Source organism: Acomys russatus, chromosome 17, assembly GCF_903995435.1.
Source record: "Acomys russatus chromosome 17, mAcoRus1.1, whole genome shotgun sequence".
NCBI classification, from domain to species: domain Eukaryota; kingdom Metazoa; phylum Chordata; class Mammalia; order Rodentia; family Muridae; genus Acomys; species Acomys russatus.
The window spans coordinates 50,046,316-50,061,477 of NC_067153.1; the positions used below are offsets into that span (position 1 = coordinate 50,046,316).

At 51.5% G+C, this 15,162-nt stretch overlaps 1 protein-coding gene across 2 annotated transcripts in view; it reads left to right on the forward strand.

Moving 5' to 3' along the window:
• Positions 1 to 15,162, forward strand: part of Tafa5 (TAFA chemokine like family member 5) — a 200,727-nt gene that overhangs the window by 71,987 nt on the left and 113,578 nt on the right. The window contains exon 1 of one of the 2 annotated variants that reach the window (XM_051160167.1): positions 8,407 to 8,603. The exons of the other annotated variant lie outside the window; for it this stretch is intronic. Within the exon in view, the coding sequence (XP_051016124.1) occupies positions 8,513 to 8,603 (91 nt within the window). The 5' untranslated portion in view covers positions 8,407 to 8,512. Of the gene's footprint in view, positions 1 to 8,406; positions 8,604 to 15,162 lie in introns of those variants that run through there. 2 annotated transcript variants of the gene reach the window in all.

A 15,162-nucleotide genomic window follows, 5' to 3' on the forward strand; every position in this document is an offset into this window, starting at 1 on the left:
GAAGTAAGGGTTTATTTTGACTGCTGGTTTAAGGCTGTAGTCCATCAGATCGTGGGGGTGAGGGTAGGGGAGCATGTGGGTGGGAACTGAGGCCGTACAATATCTGCAGTCAGGAGGCTGGGAGGGGGGAAGGCTCCTTCTTAGCTGGCTTCCTCATTTCCCTTCTCGTGAGTCCAAGATCTCAGCTTGTGTTCAGAATGGGTCTTTTTTTCTCATTCAAACCTCTCCTGGAAACACAGAGAGATGTCTCCTAGGTGATCCCAAAAGGTAGCCTAGTTGACAAAATTAACCCTTACAGGGGACAATCGGGATCTCAGAGGAAGCCCTATGAAACTGTCAGAAATGGTGTGTTTTAGACCAAAGTCTTTCACTGTTTGATTGAACGATGCACAGAAACAAGACCTTGGGGCCTGGAGAGATGGCTCAGAGGTTAAGAGCACCGCCTGCTCTTCCAGAGATCCTGAGTTCAATTCCCAGCAACCACATGGTGGCTCACAACCATCTATAATGTAATCTGATGCCCTCTTCTGGCCTGCAGGTGTACATGCAGACAAAACATTGTATACATAATAATAAATAAGTAAATATTAAAAAAAAAAAAAAAAAAAAAAAGAAACAAGACCTTGGCTTCTTCAGGTTCAAAGTCAGCTGGGAAAGCCTTTTCAACAAAGCAGTGTTTGATTTCGGTTGGTCATGCATGCTTGTGACATTATATTATATATGACCGTGTACTGATCAGGTTGGGGTATTGAAGAGTCTCCTATCCCAGCCATTACCACTTCTTTGTACTGGGAACACCCTCAAATCTTCCCATCCAGCTGTTTTGGAACACACACTACACCAGCCTCATCTGATGCCACCTTGCCGTGTTGCGGCTCAGCTGAATCCCCTTGCTTCTGTCTGTGGCTTTACACCCAGCCTTCCTCTGCCCTGTCTCTGCTTTCTCCTGCCATCGGTGAGCACACTTCACTAGCTACTGCTATAAGGTCAACATTTTTAATCTCAAGAAGTGGACAAGGACTACGTTTTTATCTGTGCCTAGGTGATTTTACTTGGTATAGTGTCCTCCAGCCCCATTCATTTTGTCCCAAATGACAGAATCTTTTTCAAGGATGACTTGAATGCCATCATTTATATATATATGTTAAGACACTAATATATGTACACTAATATACAACTTTCTTCTCTCTCCCCCCTTCTCTCTCTCTCTCTCTCTCTCTCTCTCTCTCTCTCTCTCTCTCTCTCTCTCTCACACACACACACACACACACACACACACACACCATTCTTCCTTGATCCTTTATTCCCTTCACGAGTCTGTGGGCTCCAAGGCGAAGTCTGAATCTCTCTCGGCTGCCACGAACAGGGCTTCAGGCACATAGGCATGTTGGCATCTCCTTGACCAGCTGATGTCTCTCCTTTGGATATGGACCCTGAAGTGGGACAGCTGGATCCTACAGAAGATAAGTGTTCAGGTGTTTTGAGGTTCCTTCATAGTGGTCTCCATAAACGGCTCCACTAACACACAGTCTTGAGATAAAATTAAACTACAAGAACTGATTTGTGTCCCTCCCATCCTCCCCAAAACTGCTTTGCAAGCTTGGCCAGCCTAAAGGTGGGCCTAGATACCATAGATGGAGAAACGGTCTTGGTGGATAGGTGCCTAAGCCAGCAGTTATTGTGCAGCGACGGGCCTTGATGTTCTTGCTTGTGTGCTCAATCTACAGAATGACCTTGGGGACAGCAGGTGGCATGACTTCCCTGTCCACAATGGTTGTTCAGAAACCATGTTGCTAGAATATTTGGGGAAAAAGAAGGCTGCAGAAAAGTCCCTGGATTTTTGTTTAGAGCCAACAATGGGTGATGCGCCAATCGTTTTTTGCTTTCTGTATGCTGGACTGCCTCTTAGTCTGAGTATCACGCACACACACACAGACACACACACAGACACAGACACACACACACATGCACACACCCTACCCAATGCTGAGAAGAGCAGGAGTGGGTGGATGGACAGGGAAGGTACAAGGAATTTTTATCTCACTAATGCCAACACACTGTGGTGGAGCTGCAAAACTGCAGGGAAGATCCGAGTGGGCTTTCTGGAGAAAGTATGTCAGCACACACAAGTACAGATGTCATAGTAATATACACAGGCCTCTCCCCAACACAGACAGTCGCTGTAACTGTGAACACAGCAATACACCTAGACACATGTGTATATGTGAACACCAAACACATTTGTGGATATTCAGTACACACATATAATGTGAGCACCCACAGAAGCTTGTGACTGCATACCTGTAGACACGAACATAGATACAGACACACATACTCATGAACACATGGCACACAAGCTGCTTGTAAGCATATGCATGCCACCATATTAACCCGGACGGCCTGCTGGGCAGGAACAAGTCAGCTCCTCAGGCCCCAGCTAACGTGCATCTGGAGGTCTTCACTGGTCCCTTGTCTGAACAGGGCGTGGACCTCTGAGAGACTCTGTCTGTGCTGCATAGTGGCTAAGCTGATGTATCCTTTCCACCTCTGGGCTGACGTGTATGTCTTTTTCCTCTCAAATCCTGCTTACTAAAGGTAGCACCCTGCTAAAGCCTACCTTTCGCGTTTTTTCCCATCCTACCCAATTCCCTGGCCTGTCACCATGGGTGCCTCCCAGTGCCAGCCTAGACCTCTTTCTTCTAGTTCTGTCTTCCCCTGGCACTCTGTCCAACTTGGTGTTCAAATCATACCCTCCCCTCTCTCTTCCTCCCTCCCTCCCTCCCTCCCTCCCTCCCTCCCTCCCTCCCTCCCTCCCTCCCTCTCCCTCTCTCTCTCTCTCTCTCTCTCTCTCTCTCTCTGTCTTTCTCTCATTTATTCATATATGTGTACAAATATATTATGTGGTGTCCATATTGTGTGGTATTTGTGTGCTGCATATATAAGCATGGAGGTGTGTGTACCCATGTGTGCACATGCCCATATGTAAGCATGCCGAGACCCGAGTAGGACCTTGGGTGTCCTCCTCCATCCCTTCCCACATTATTGCCACGAGAACAGGTTTCTCAGTGAACGGAAGCTCTGGGAATCCACATTTCCATGCTTTTAAACATGCTGGGGGATTGCTTGTAGAGCAAGTGCTGTTACCCACCGAGCCGTCCCCCGAAGCCCATGCGTACATGTATCTTTAATGATCGAAGTTTAAGACTCTCTGTTTTAGCGAGCTCCTGGATTTTTATTTTCGGAGATAATGTCCGCCAGCTGCTCTAATACTTTCATAGAAACGGAGGGTTCACAGTCCTGTTCCGTCCTTGTAGCTTCCCACAGAAGAGACCAGTGACTAGAACCACGGAGAAAAAGAGGCAGTATTTTCCTGTGAAGATGTAGCCGGTTGGTGGAGACCCTTCTCAATTTCAGGGCCCAGTGCATCTTCCTGCATACTCTGTACAACTCCTCCTCTGCACCTCATAAGTCTCCAGGCTATCGTTTCTTGCCTGGTTCCTTTCTCTGCTGGAGTCCCTGTCAGCTTTCTTCTTGAAGTGTCGGGGTTGGGGGAAGGTTCCTCCAACTGCCTTCAGCACTATGAGGCCCTCTGTGGACAGAGGAAATGGTCACTACTCTTGGTGCAGTGTCTTTTCCCTCCAGCACAGGAGGACACTGCTCTGCACTCAAGGGAAAGCCAGCCTTGCTGAACAAAAGCCTATTGTCACTTTACCTCAGATTTGATGGGCCACAACTGACTTCCTCTTCTTTTTTTATTGTTACAGGGTTTCGGGGCTGCTTGGCTCTGGGTCAGCCCACCGGATCTGTTTAGAATATAGCAAGCCCTTCCATTTCTTACAACTCCCTCTTCTTTGTTCTCTTTTCAGACTTCAGAATTTCTCATGGGAAACTTGGATACCTGAGAGATCCTCTCCACACTGTTTTACTTCTAGGCCTTTCCTTTGCTCCCCTTCAGAGGGCTCCACACTCTGGGTTTTTATGGTTACTCTCCACACCCGGCCTTTGTTTCTGCCCATTTTACCACATAATATATCCCTGCAACTTAATGCCTGACCACTACGGTCACTGGGAACTTCTCTTGTCTCCAGATTTTGTGTGGCAACTACAATGCTTTTACCACGGTGAAATGCAAGGTTATTATGGTTCCTTTATTCTACCCTGAGTTACTTCTTTCCTCTCTCAGAGTTGGGTGTGGAATGTATGCCTTTAGCCTTCCTCCTCTGTCCTGCCCTGGCTTTCTGTAGACACCTGGTGTCTGTCAGGCCCCATTGTATAGGAGGGAAGCAGGAGGTATACAGCCAGAGGGCAGTAACTGGTCAGTATGCAGGAAATGGTCAGAATATACAGTAGATGGCCAGGATGTTGTTACTTGTCAGCACAGGATAAACGGTCAGTGTGAGGTGACTGGTTAGAATCCATAAGAGCCAGAACTGGGCAGCTTAGAGCAGTGACCAGGGTATAGAATTTATCAGTGCACAGTGAGGGGTCACTAGGCAGTGAGTGGTCAGGGCACATTGTGGTGCTCTCTCTCTAGCACACTGCCTGTGTTCTCTGGAAATAGAGTCAGTGTGCAGATAGGCCTCTTCGAAAGTGGGCATACAGGCTAGGGGCAAGCAGCCTCCTCCTAAATGCACTGGCCTGGTGAATTTCACATCCACAACACTATGGTGCCTAGATGCTTGGGCTACTTTGTAGTGTTGCATAGAGGCCCCTCCCTCTATTCCACACCACTCTATGTCTGCTATGTATGCAGCCCTGACTTTCCCATGAGGGCAGGGGTCATAGGCATAATTGGCTAACTGCTGAAGTCTACGGAACCCATCTTAGAATACTATAAATGTACACAAGATTACTAAGGAAGCCAATTACATAAATGTAGTTATCACATGTTAAAAAAATAAACCCCATTTTGATACAAGGGTATGTATGTTTGCATCTTTATTAAAGCATTACATAAAAAGCCTAGCTGTGGAATGACTGTAATTTGAAATAATGGTGAATATAAGCAATATGCTGGGATAGCCATAGATCTGTAACTTGATATGAAAATACCTGTGATTTCTGTTGGTGACAAAGTCAGAGCTACAGCTAAACTATTGTGTTTACTGCCCACATGCCTAATTGAGGTAATGTTCACTTCTGCCTAGAGACATGTAAAATAAAATACCCTCTTTCCCTAATCTGGGTTCTCGTACCTCAGGCATAAGGCAGGGACTGTCCCCTCTTTGGGCAGCGTATCATGGCTTAATCAGCTGTCATGTCAGCAGCAATCACTATGCTGTAGCACAGTGGTTCACTCGTATGCATCACTCTGGAATGGTGCCAACTCTTTGGCATCCCAGGTGCTGTGGCTAGAGGAAGGGGCATTCCTCAGAGGGCTCCTCTCTTCTTCTACCCAGCTCTCAGCACCAGGATTTCCCTAGCCTGCCAGCTTTTGGTCTTCATTTTCTCAGCCTAATGATTTTTAAGGGTTTTTTTTTTCCCTCGGTGTCCACTGCCCCTGGTATCCCCTACTGAGGCCTGTGGTGGTTTCCTCTAGTCGGGTGAATGTGCGGCTGTCTTAAGCCGAATGCCCAATGGGCTCCTCAGTTTGCACAGTGCACCTGCTCCTCTGGTTGCCAGACACAGATGCACCGCTTTTTACCTGTGGTTTATGTGAAGGTCACCAGCAGCACCTCCTGCCAGCCCAGTAGGAGGGCTTAGCACCCCAGGGGAGAATCCTTTGGGTTGTCAGAAGTGGAGATATGCACACTCTGTCCAGTGGAAATGAATTAATTGGTGATCCATGCATCTCTTTATTATGAACTCTCTTTTCCTTTTATAAGTTCAGTTTGCAGAAAGATTCTCCAAATGGCTAGGGTTTTCTTTTTTGTTTTGGTGTTTTGTTTTGTTTTAAGATAGTGATCAGTTTTCAGGATTTCCAATAATGTGCCCCTGACTGGGGACAAAGCAAATGTCAGGGGTGGGCCTTCTCTCCTGACTGCGGTCTCTTTGGGGCCAAGTCTCCTCTGTGTGTGTGATGAGCACCTGCTAGACTCCAGGCTCTCTGAAGTGAAGTACACTGTTCCAAGTAGGCCAGTGACCTTGGTGGAGGTCAGAGTTCCTAAGACGGACAGGGCAGGATCCTAAGGCCGCAGCATGGATGGCTTTGCTGGGAGATGTAAGGAGTATGTAAGTGGGTGAGGTGGGGCAATTATTTGATGGAGGGGCTCCAGAGAACTGTACAAGAGAATGCGCAGTCCCTCCCAAGGTAGATCCTGAACTGTTTAGTTGTTTCGCTGTTGCAAGGCTGGGCCACCTCTTCAAGTTGGGGTGGGGGTGGGGGTGGAAATGCTCTGACTAACTCAGATCTCTCCTAGTTGTCTGTCTTCATGGATGAAAGAGGGATTTTGGCAGCCGGAGAGACAAACTGTTTTTCAACAGCCCCTCTTTTGCCCAGGTGTGGGCATAGTCAAGTCTGGACAGGCAGACAGCATCAAGTTTGGTGGCCAATAGGCTCCACCTTTGATGGTGCTGGTCACAGGGCTACTACAGACCTCAGTTTCCCCAAGTGCACCCTTAGAAGTTTGATCTAACCTTTAAGAGCGCTGCAGAATTGGCCTCTTTTCTTGCATGCCATCTACACACTTGTGCAGAAAGAAAGCTGCCTTCAGTGAAGCGGGAGAGCCCTGGACGCCCCCCGCCCCGCCCCCACCAACCTCTGTCCCTGCATGCCACACAGGCTAAGCATAGGTCCCTGGTTCCTACCCAAAGCTCCGAGCTGGGTATTTGCAATTTGATTCAAACAAAAGTGCCCCAGGCCTGTAGTTCAGGCTCTGGTGCTGTTCCGATGGAGGGACCCTCTAAAAAGAACAGCACTGCCTCCAGCTCTGGGCCTCCAGACACAAGCGCTCCCTCTTCCTTGCGGAAGAACGGAGGAGGTGCCAGGGAAATGCCTGCAGGCTTTCTCTGGGGCAGGCTGTGGCTATCCACTGTGCCTGTGCCATTGGGTGTCCCGCAGCTGGCTGGAGGCGGGCACATAGGAGGACCAGGATGCAATGTGGTGGGGAAGAGTGTGTGTTTCTGGTCCCCTGTGCTATTTTCAAACCCCTCGGAAACATCTACCGAGAGCAGCCTGCTCTGAAGCTATCTAGTAGCACGTCTGCCCTCCGGTCCTCCTTCTGGTTCCGCATTTTTCCCGGGACCTGGGGTAGGAACCGGTTGGGGGCTGGGCTCACTTCCCCCACTCGCGGCGCCAACCCGGCCGCTCTGCAGTGAGGCCCCAGCGCACCTAGGTGGAGCCCGACCCGCAGTTTTCAGCTGGACCAGCCCCACCTGACCCGCCGGCACGCCAGACGGGGGCGCTGCAGGGCAGCCGGGTCCCCGGGGTCCCCTCCGCGGCCCAGTGCGCATCGGCAGCTCGGCGGCCCGGGTGCTGCACAGACGGCGGCAGGCGCGGGCCAGAGTCCGAGGCAGCGCGGCCTGGCCGCCTGGGCCGACAGAGACCCACGCCGCGCTCCCGTTCCCGCTGCAGCTCGCAAAGACGCCGAGCCCAGTGGCGGGCGCGCGCCACCAGCACCGGAGCAGCGGCGTCCCGCGGGCGGCGAGGCGCGCAGCGTCTCCGGCCCCACCTGTCGGCGCGGCCACCCTCAGCGTCGCCCCCGGCGTCCCTAGCCAGCGCGGGCGGCTCGCAGCAGCTGTGGGCCCGGCCTCGTCCGGGCTGCGGCGGCGGAGGCGCGCTCTCCTGGCTGGGCGCGGAGGCCCGCACTGTCCCAGGCGAGGGGACCGGACTGGCGGCTCCGGGCCGTGCAAGTTGGACTGCGGCGGACTCGGCCGGGCCGCGCGGGCCCCGGCGGTGGCGATGGTGCTGCAGCTCCGCGAGCGGCGCGCAGCCCTGGCCCTGAGGCTGTCTCTGCGCGGCGGTGGCAGCGGCGGCGGAGCGGCCCCCTAAGCCCCCCGCCGGGGTGAGAGCGGGCAGAGGCGGCGGCAGAGCCCGAGAAGGCGGCGGCGGCGGCGGCGGCAGAGCAGCGGAGGAAGGCGACGCCGATCTCTGGCGCGGGGCGACAGACTACCAGCGCCGGGGCCGCGCCGGACCCCTCCAGCCCGCCGGGCCGTTGCGCAATCCGCGGCCGGTCTGGGCCCTGCTGGCGGCGCGGCTCCGGGGGCGGCGGCGGGGCTGATTCATGGGGCCGCGGCGGCCAGTCCCCCGCGCCAGGGCCCCCGGCGCCCCGCAGCGCGCGATGGTGGCCGAGTGGCCGGAGCGGCGGCCGCCGCGGCCGGAGACTTTCTGCTAACCTCCCCGCCCCCGCCCGCCCCCTCCCCGGCGCCCTCCCCCGCGCCGTCCCCTCCCCCTGCCCAAAAGACACAGATCGCCTCCCGGAGTGGCGCCTCCAGTCGCGGCGGAGCGCGGCGTTGGCGGCGGATGGAGGGCGCGATCGGGCGGCCTCGGCGGCTGCACCCAGCGGGGCGCTGATGCGGCGCCTGGACCTTCGCTGCGCGACTTCGGGGGCGTCGGCCGAGTTGGCACTCCGCGATGCAGCTCCTGAAGGCGCTCTGGGCACTCGCAGGGGCCGCGCTCTGCTGCTTCCTCGTCCTGGTGATTCACGCGCAGTTCCTCAAAGAAGGTAATTGTCCCCGGCGCGCGCGGTACACCGCACTGCTCGCGGCGGTCCCTGCGCGTGATAATGCTTCCAGCAGCTTCCACCGCTGCCAGCGAGGTGGTGGGCCGAGCCTCTGCGGGGCCAGAGTGGCCGGTGGCTCGAGCCTTCCCGCAGCCCAGCACTGGATCTGCCGCCCCTCGGTGCATTGGGGCTCAGGGCGCTGAGGATTAGGTGCCAGCTTGGGTGTGCTGGGGCCTGGCTAGCTCCTCTATAGTGTAAGAGCCCAGGCTCAAGCCCAGGCTGCAGTTGCCATCCCCTGCCCCGCAAGGCTCGGTGGCAGTTGCGCCTACCCGCATGCCGTCGACCCTCGGTAGGTGGCACCAGCGCTCCATTTTGGTAGCCTGGCTGAAGCCAGTGCTGAGCAGGCCCTGACTGAATGGATTGCGGGCTGGGAAGAGGGTGTTAAGGGGTGAGAACTGTGAAACTGCACCCGTGTCCCATGCTCCTTTCCAGGCCGGGTCCGGAACCCACTAGACTCAGGCTAGCTGGGCAGAACTCTTTATCACCAGAATTCTTTATTACCCACTCAAGTTCTGGTTCTTTTGCCCGCCTGGTCCCCTCTAGAACGCAGGGTTATCCTATCCAGTTCTCCAGACTCTGTTGAGATTTGTTTAGTACACATTGGACTTGTTTTGGTCACCCTGGCCCTTTGGGAATTTTTCCATTGGTTTGTTTGGTGTGCATCGGTTGGCAGCGCACGGTGGGCACTCTCTTGGGAAACTTCCTGCCCTTTAGTTTTGGTGCCTCTGGTAGCACCCACTGTAGGTGCTTACCCGTGCCCTTGTCCATAGATTGTGCCTGTACTGGCTAGCACTCCCCTAGGTCAGTAGGAAACAGTGAGCCCTGGAAAGTACTGGTGCAGATTCCTACAAGTACTCTTACCAGCTCCAGGTTCCTAAGGTTGAAGGGCTTGCAACATTGGGTCAGTTTCCCGCTTAACTAGTGAGCTCCTAGCCTCTGGGAGCTGCTCATGGCCCCACGGCAGGTTGTTCTTCCTTGATTCCAGGGCCTGCTTTGGAGAAACTAGTGGGGTTTTGCCATAGGTGGGTGAGCCTGCTCGACTGGAGCTCCCAGGCCCTTCTTGGAGTTGCAGGCCCGTCATCTCTCCAGCTCAGGTGGCCTACTTCGAGTGGAGTGGGTGGTTCTGCCACAGACTGGGGTCCCATGCCCGTTCTTGCAAAGGCAAGTTATTTCCTTCAGGCACCCACCACCCAGGTCGTTGTCCGCAGTTGGTGTCACCTGCCAGGCAACTGTGGGGTGTGGAAACCACCACATGGTACGCTGAAGACCTGAGGACGTGGGGTTCTTATATTTTAAGATCTTGTTTGGGACACGAGTTCTCCACACTTTCCACTGCTGCTTTGTTTTCTGGGGGTATTCACCTGAGGGGAGAGCATGCATGGTAAGGTGTCATGGACTCTTTAAATTGATGGAGCCTGCTTGAGTTACTGTATTGTAGCGAGCAGTCATCTCTGGCCTCAAGGAGATGCTGGTTATTTGGAGACATGTGACCCTGTGGATGGGTTCCTTCTGTCTCGGACTCGTGGGAACAAATCGGTCCCATCATCTTCTTCTAAACTATTAGATTCTGTCATTTGGTCAAGAGGGAAGGTCTGGTGGACAGATGTGAGGTCACAAAGGCGGTTATGCATGCATTGGCACCTGTGCTCTGGAGTGGAGGGAAATGTCCCCTTAAGGGTGGATTTGCAGGACAGCCCTTTATTTGCAGGATGCGTGGGCATTTAGTGTGGATAGACATATGCATGTTGTGACAGATAGTAGAGTGAAGGAAGGAGGTAGGACATGCTGACCATGGGGGTCATAGGACCTGAAAGGACAGTGTTGTGGAGGCTGGTCTTGAGGAAAAGCCCTGAGTGGTTGCCCCGCCTGCCCTGTGGGAGCTTTTGAGGCCTGGTATCCACCCTGGCTTGTTTGCTTCTATGACCCTGGATCCCAGTGCCCTTTGCTATTTCCTTCTGTCACAAAGGTCAGGGCTGACATCCTTGTACTTGTTTGCATGGTTGGGTTTTTTTGTTTTGTTTTGTTTTGTTTTTGTATTTTTGTCTCTGGCATTAGAAGCAGGAGCCTAAGGGTAGGCTTTAGGGTATGCAGTGAGAGGCTGAAGAGCGTGGTTCCCAGCGGAGCCACAGGGGCCCTTCTGGGAGGATTGGGTTGTGGACAGAGTATAGTCTGCTAGGAGAGAGGGACCTAGGTGGCTTGGACACTTGTGACTTGTTGCCTGGGGCTGGGGTGGGAAAGAGCTGTATAAATAGCCGTTTCCACGAATCTGGTCCCCCACTCCCAGGGGTGAAGAATGGGGGGCTCATGGAGGCATTTCCCCACACTTTTTTTGTGTGTGGTGATCCAGACTATCCTGTGGCTAACCCATGCCACTGTGGCTATCCTGTCTTGCAGCGATTACAAAGATGAATGGGCCCGTGAACCCAGAAAAAGAGAAAGAGAGTTGTGGTCCTAATTGCAGCCCCGGCTTGTCCAGTTTCTGTAAGGACAGGTCTTATCCACCATGCCTTCTCAGTGGATACAGCCAGAGGGCTGCAGGGAGATAAGCATAGCTAAAGCACAGGGTTCAGGAATAAGTGGGGTTCCGTAACTACCCTACTGGGATATCAGCAGCCTTGCTTGTTTGTGCAGACTCTTGGTTTCTCTAAGCCAGGACAGGTCAGGGTAAGGGCAATGTGATAGGAACCCTACTTGGATCCAGCTGCCTCATGGGAGCAGAACAGGGGCATGGGGTGGAAGGAAGAGGGAACAGGGGGCTATGTCCACAGTTTTTTGCTTTTGTTTTTATGTGGGACTCAGGACACAGAGTTAGAGTCATAGTTGGACATAGGAACATCCTTGAAATCTTGGAAGTATCTGGGCTAGGACACAGCAACACGAGCTCTGGTTGGATACATACCAGAGTAGGAAAACAAAAACAGAACAGTAGGACTCTGTAGCCTGGCCTGGCAGTCCATTGTGGCCCATGGATTTCTGACATTTAGGAGTCCAAAGGAGACAAGGACCAGGATTAAACCCCCACACCAACCCCTTTGTCTGGCAGAGACATCCCCACACGTCTCCATTAGCTGTGGATTTGAGGTTTAACTCACCATCCTTGTAAATCCTTTTGATGGCTGGGCGACTGTTGCATGAACCGAGCATGCTATTAAAAAGCCGCTTTCTCAGGTTCCTATTGAGAGCTTGGTGGGGGTGGGGGGGGGGATGAGATGAGTGTCTGTGTCTGGCTGCCCCGGCACAATGTCCCAGCATCTTAATTCCCAGGAACTTAGAGTCACCTCACCCGGTGTTATCTTCCTCAGCTGCTCCCAGGGCTGACTGTTGATTGAGCAAATAGGATTCAACTTTAATTTATTTAGTTAGCTCACTACTTTGGAAGTCAAGCACATTCTGTGAGCCTGTGTGCCCTGACTGAAAGACACATATTTAACCTTGGACAGGCAGGCAGTGGTCTTAGGTTGTATCTCAGTAGATATCCCTAATTACCCCCATCCATGCAAGACCCACAGCCATCCCAGGACCCTTGTATACCTGTGACATTGATATGAATTTTTAGGGATGTGTGTGTGTGTGTGTGTGTGTGTGTGTGTGTGTGTGTGTGTGTGTGTGTGTGCTTATATGTACATGTGTGTAGAGGGGGTGTTCCTAGGAGGCCAGAGGTCAACCTTGAGTGTCTTTCTTGAGATGCTGCACACCCGCTTCCCACTTTGAGACAGGGTCCCTCATTGTTTTGGAATTCACTGACATGCTAGGCTGTTGAGTTCCAGGAACCCAACTGTCTGCCACTCCAGCGCTACAATACCAAGCTCAGTTTTTAAATAAGTACATTTGTTTGTTCGTTTCATGGTTTTCTGGGGATCAAACTCTGGATCCCATGCTTACAAGGCAAGCACTCTACCAACTGCCTTGTCTTCTCAGTTGTAGACCATCTTAAAAAAAAAAAAAAAAAAAAAAAAAAGACTCACTGAGGAGGCTGAAGATATGGCTCCGCAGTTAGGAGCACTGGCTGCTTTTGCAGAGCCTGGGACCTGTAACTCTAGTTCCAGAGGATCTGGTATCCTCTCCTGACCTCCATGGGACTGGGCTCACACCACACAGCAAACAGACATACATTCAGGCAAAAAATTCATATAATAAAAATAAAGAATTTTTTTACAACATCACTGAATTTAAAAATACATCATTTCTCTTATAAATGCTGGTTTCCCTGGACAGGCTGTGGCAGTGGATGGGGGCTGGTGGAGCCCACTGGGGTTGGGTAGTGGCCTGAGGCTGTTCGGGACAAGCTGGCTGTTCTTGTAGAGGCTGATCTGTGCTTGGCTTAGATCTGATAACGTAGTGAAGGGCTGAAGGCTGGGTGCTTAAGGAAAGGGCTTTTAGCAGACCTGTGTCCTCCTGAGTTCCCACAGCCAGGCTGGATACCACGCCCTCTCTCGTATGGCTCAAGTCTGCATGTAGAGGGTTTCAGCTTTGTCCAGGGACCCCAGGGCTCCCAGGGCTCCCCAGAGCTGTCTTCTTATCCCTTATATCAAGGTGCAGAGCTCTGCAAGGTATGTGTTAGGGCAGGGCATGTGCCTTCCCAGTGCCCTAAATCTGCTTCTCCCTAGCCCTCCTGTAGACTTTACCGAGGGGCCAGGTAAGCGAGCAGCTGCCAGAGAGGGTTGGATTGGGGAAGCATTAAAAATGACCAGCTCCTTTGTCATCACTTACTATCACTTCCAGTGTGACACAATCTAAATAAAGCCCACACTCACCATAATAGGATTCTCATCAGCTGAATGTCTGACAACTGTAAAAGTTAAAACATGAAGGGCTTGGTAATGGAGGTGGCTGCACACTGGCTCACTGTAGCTTGCTAGAAGCAGGAGACTGGAGTTGAATTTCCTAGCTCTCAGCACAGAACCAGAGAGACAGGTAGCCATTGGGATGAGCTGTGCTAGGGTATCTGAAGACCCAGTCTGCTTGGAGCCTAGCTGCATTGTTGCATGGCCCGCCTTCCCGGTGCATCTTGGGAAACTCAGTCCTCAATCTTGCTTTGATGTGAACTTGGTATCTGAAAGCCAGGCCCAGTCCTTGACTGTGGTGAACTAACTGCTTGCTCAGCCCAGGTGGTATGTAGAATGCATGTCTATGTGGCATTAATATTTGTGTATGCAGGGTGTCAGAGGGGGCGGCTTTAGGATGTCCGCTGCTGACCTTTTTATTAGTAAGGTGTTTGTGTTTGTGCATATGATTACATATTAATTAAATACAGAGATGTTTATATCATCATATGTAATTTGCATAAGCATATAAATTTATGAACGTGTATTATGAACTTAATTAAAATACAGCTGTGTAATGAGGGTGATGGTGGGGGTCGCTTCTTCTCTTGCTTATGTACAAGTAGATCCGTGGGTACTGTGTGAATGCCCGTGGCCTGAGCATACACGAACTACTCACTGTGACCCATAGGACTACAAGACTGCCTGTGGCACAGCGATGCCAGCTCACATTCCGTTTACTAAGCAGGGTCTGCCTCTTCTGATCTCTTTCCTCCATCTGCAGGCCCTAGCCTGCCTATGTTGCAGCCCTTCCCCACAAGCCTGCTCTTTTCCTTTCACTTGGTTATCATCTGCAGCTTAACTCACCTTTGTCCACGAGGCAGGGCACTGTAGCACCTGACAACGCACGAGCGCCACACACACCTCATATGTACAAACCAAGTACACACAACATACATGCAAAGCTTATGCCTGCCACACAGCACATCGCATGTTCCACATAAACATGCGCTCCATTTAGATACATTCTGTGCCATTGCATGACATATACACACATGACATATACATCCATTTCTCATGTTAGTACCATGTGCACTCGCACTGCCCACAAACAACATAGGTGTTCATGATATACAACAGCAATATACTTACCACACACATACGTACACTATAGATCATATAAGCACAGCACATGTAAAGCAAACGCCTACCATGTATGTGTACATCTAACCCACATGTACGTATGAAACATTGACACCTCATACATTGTACATGTTATTAGTACATAACATTAGTACGTCATGCACATGTAGCCCATATGGATGCATAATACACTAACATGTCATACACATTATGTCCCACATACACACATAATATATGGATACCTTCTGCACATGTAATACCCTCGTACCACATAGGCACACTTGCCACACATTCAAACCACACACATAGACTATATACATCCACTGTATACCACGTAAGCACAACATATAAACATTGAACACACACTACATATGCACTCACATGTATATATCATACACACTGAATATTCATGCATAACATATTCCAAGTACACATATACACCACACTCTCCATACACACAACACACACACACACACACACACACACACACACACACACACACACACGTTATATATGTTGGCCAGGTACACATATAGATCCACTATAAATAGTATGCACATTTCACAATTACACACATGCTGTACTTCACATAGACA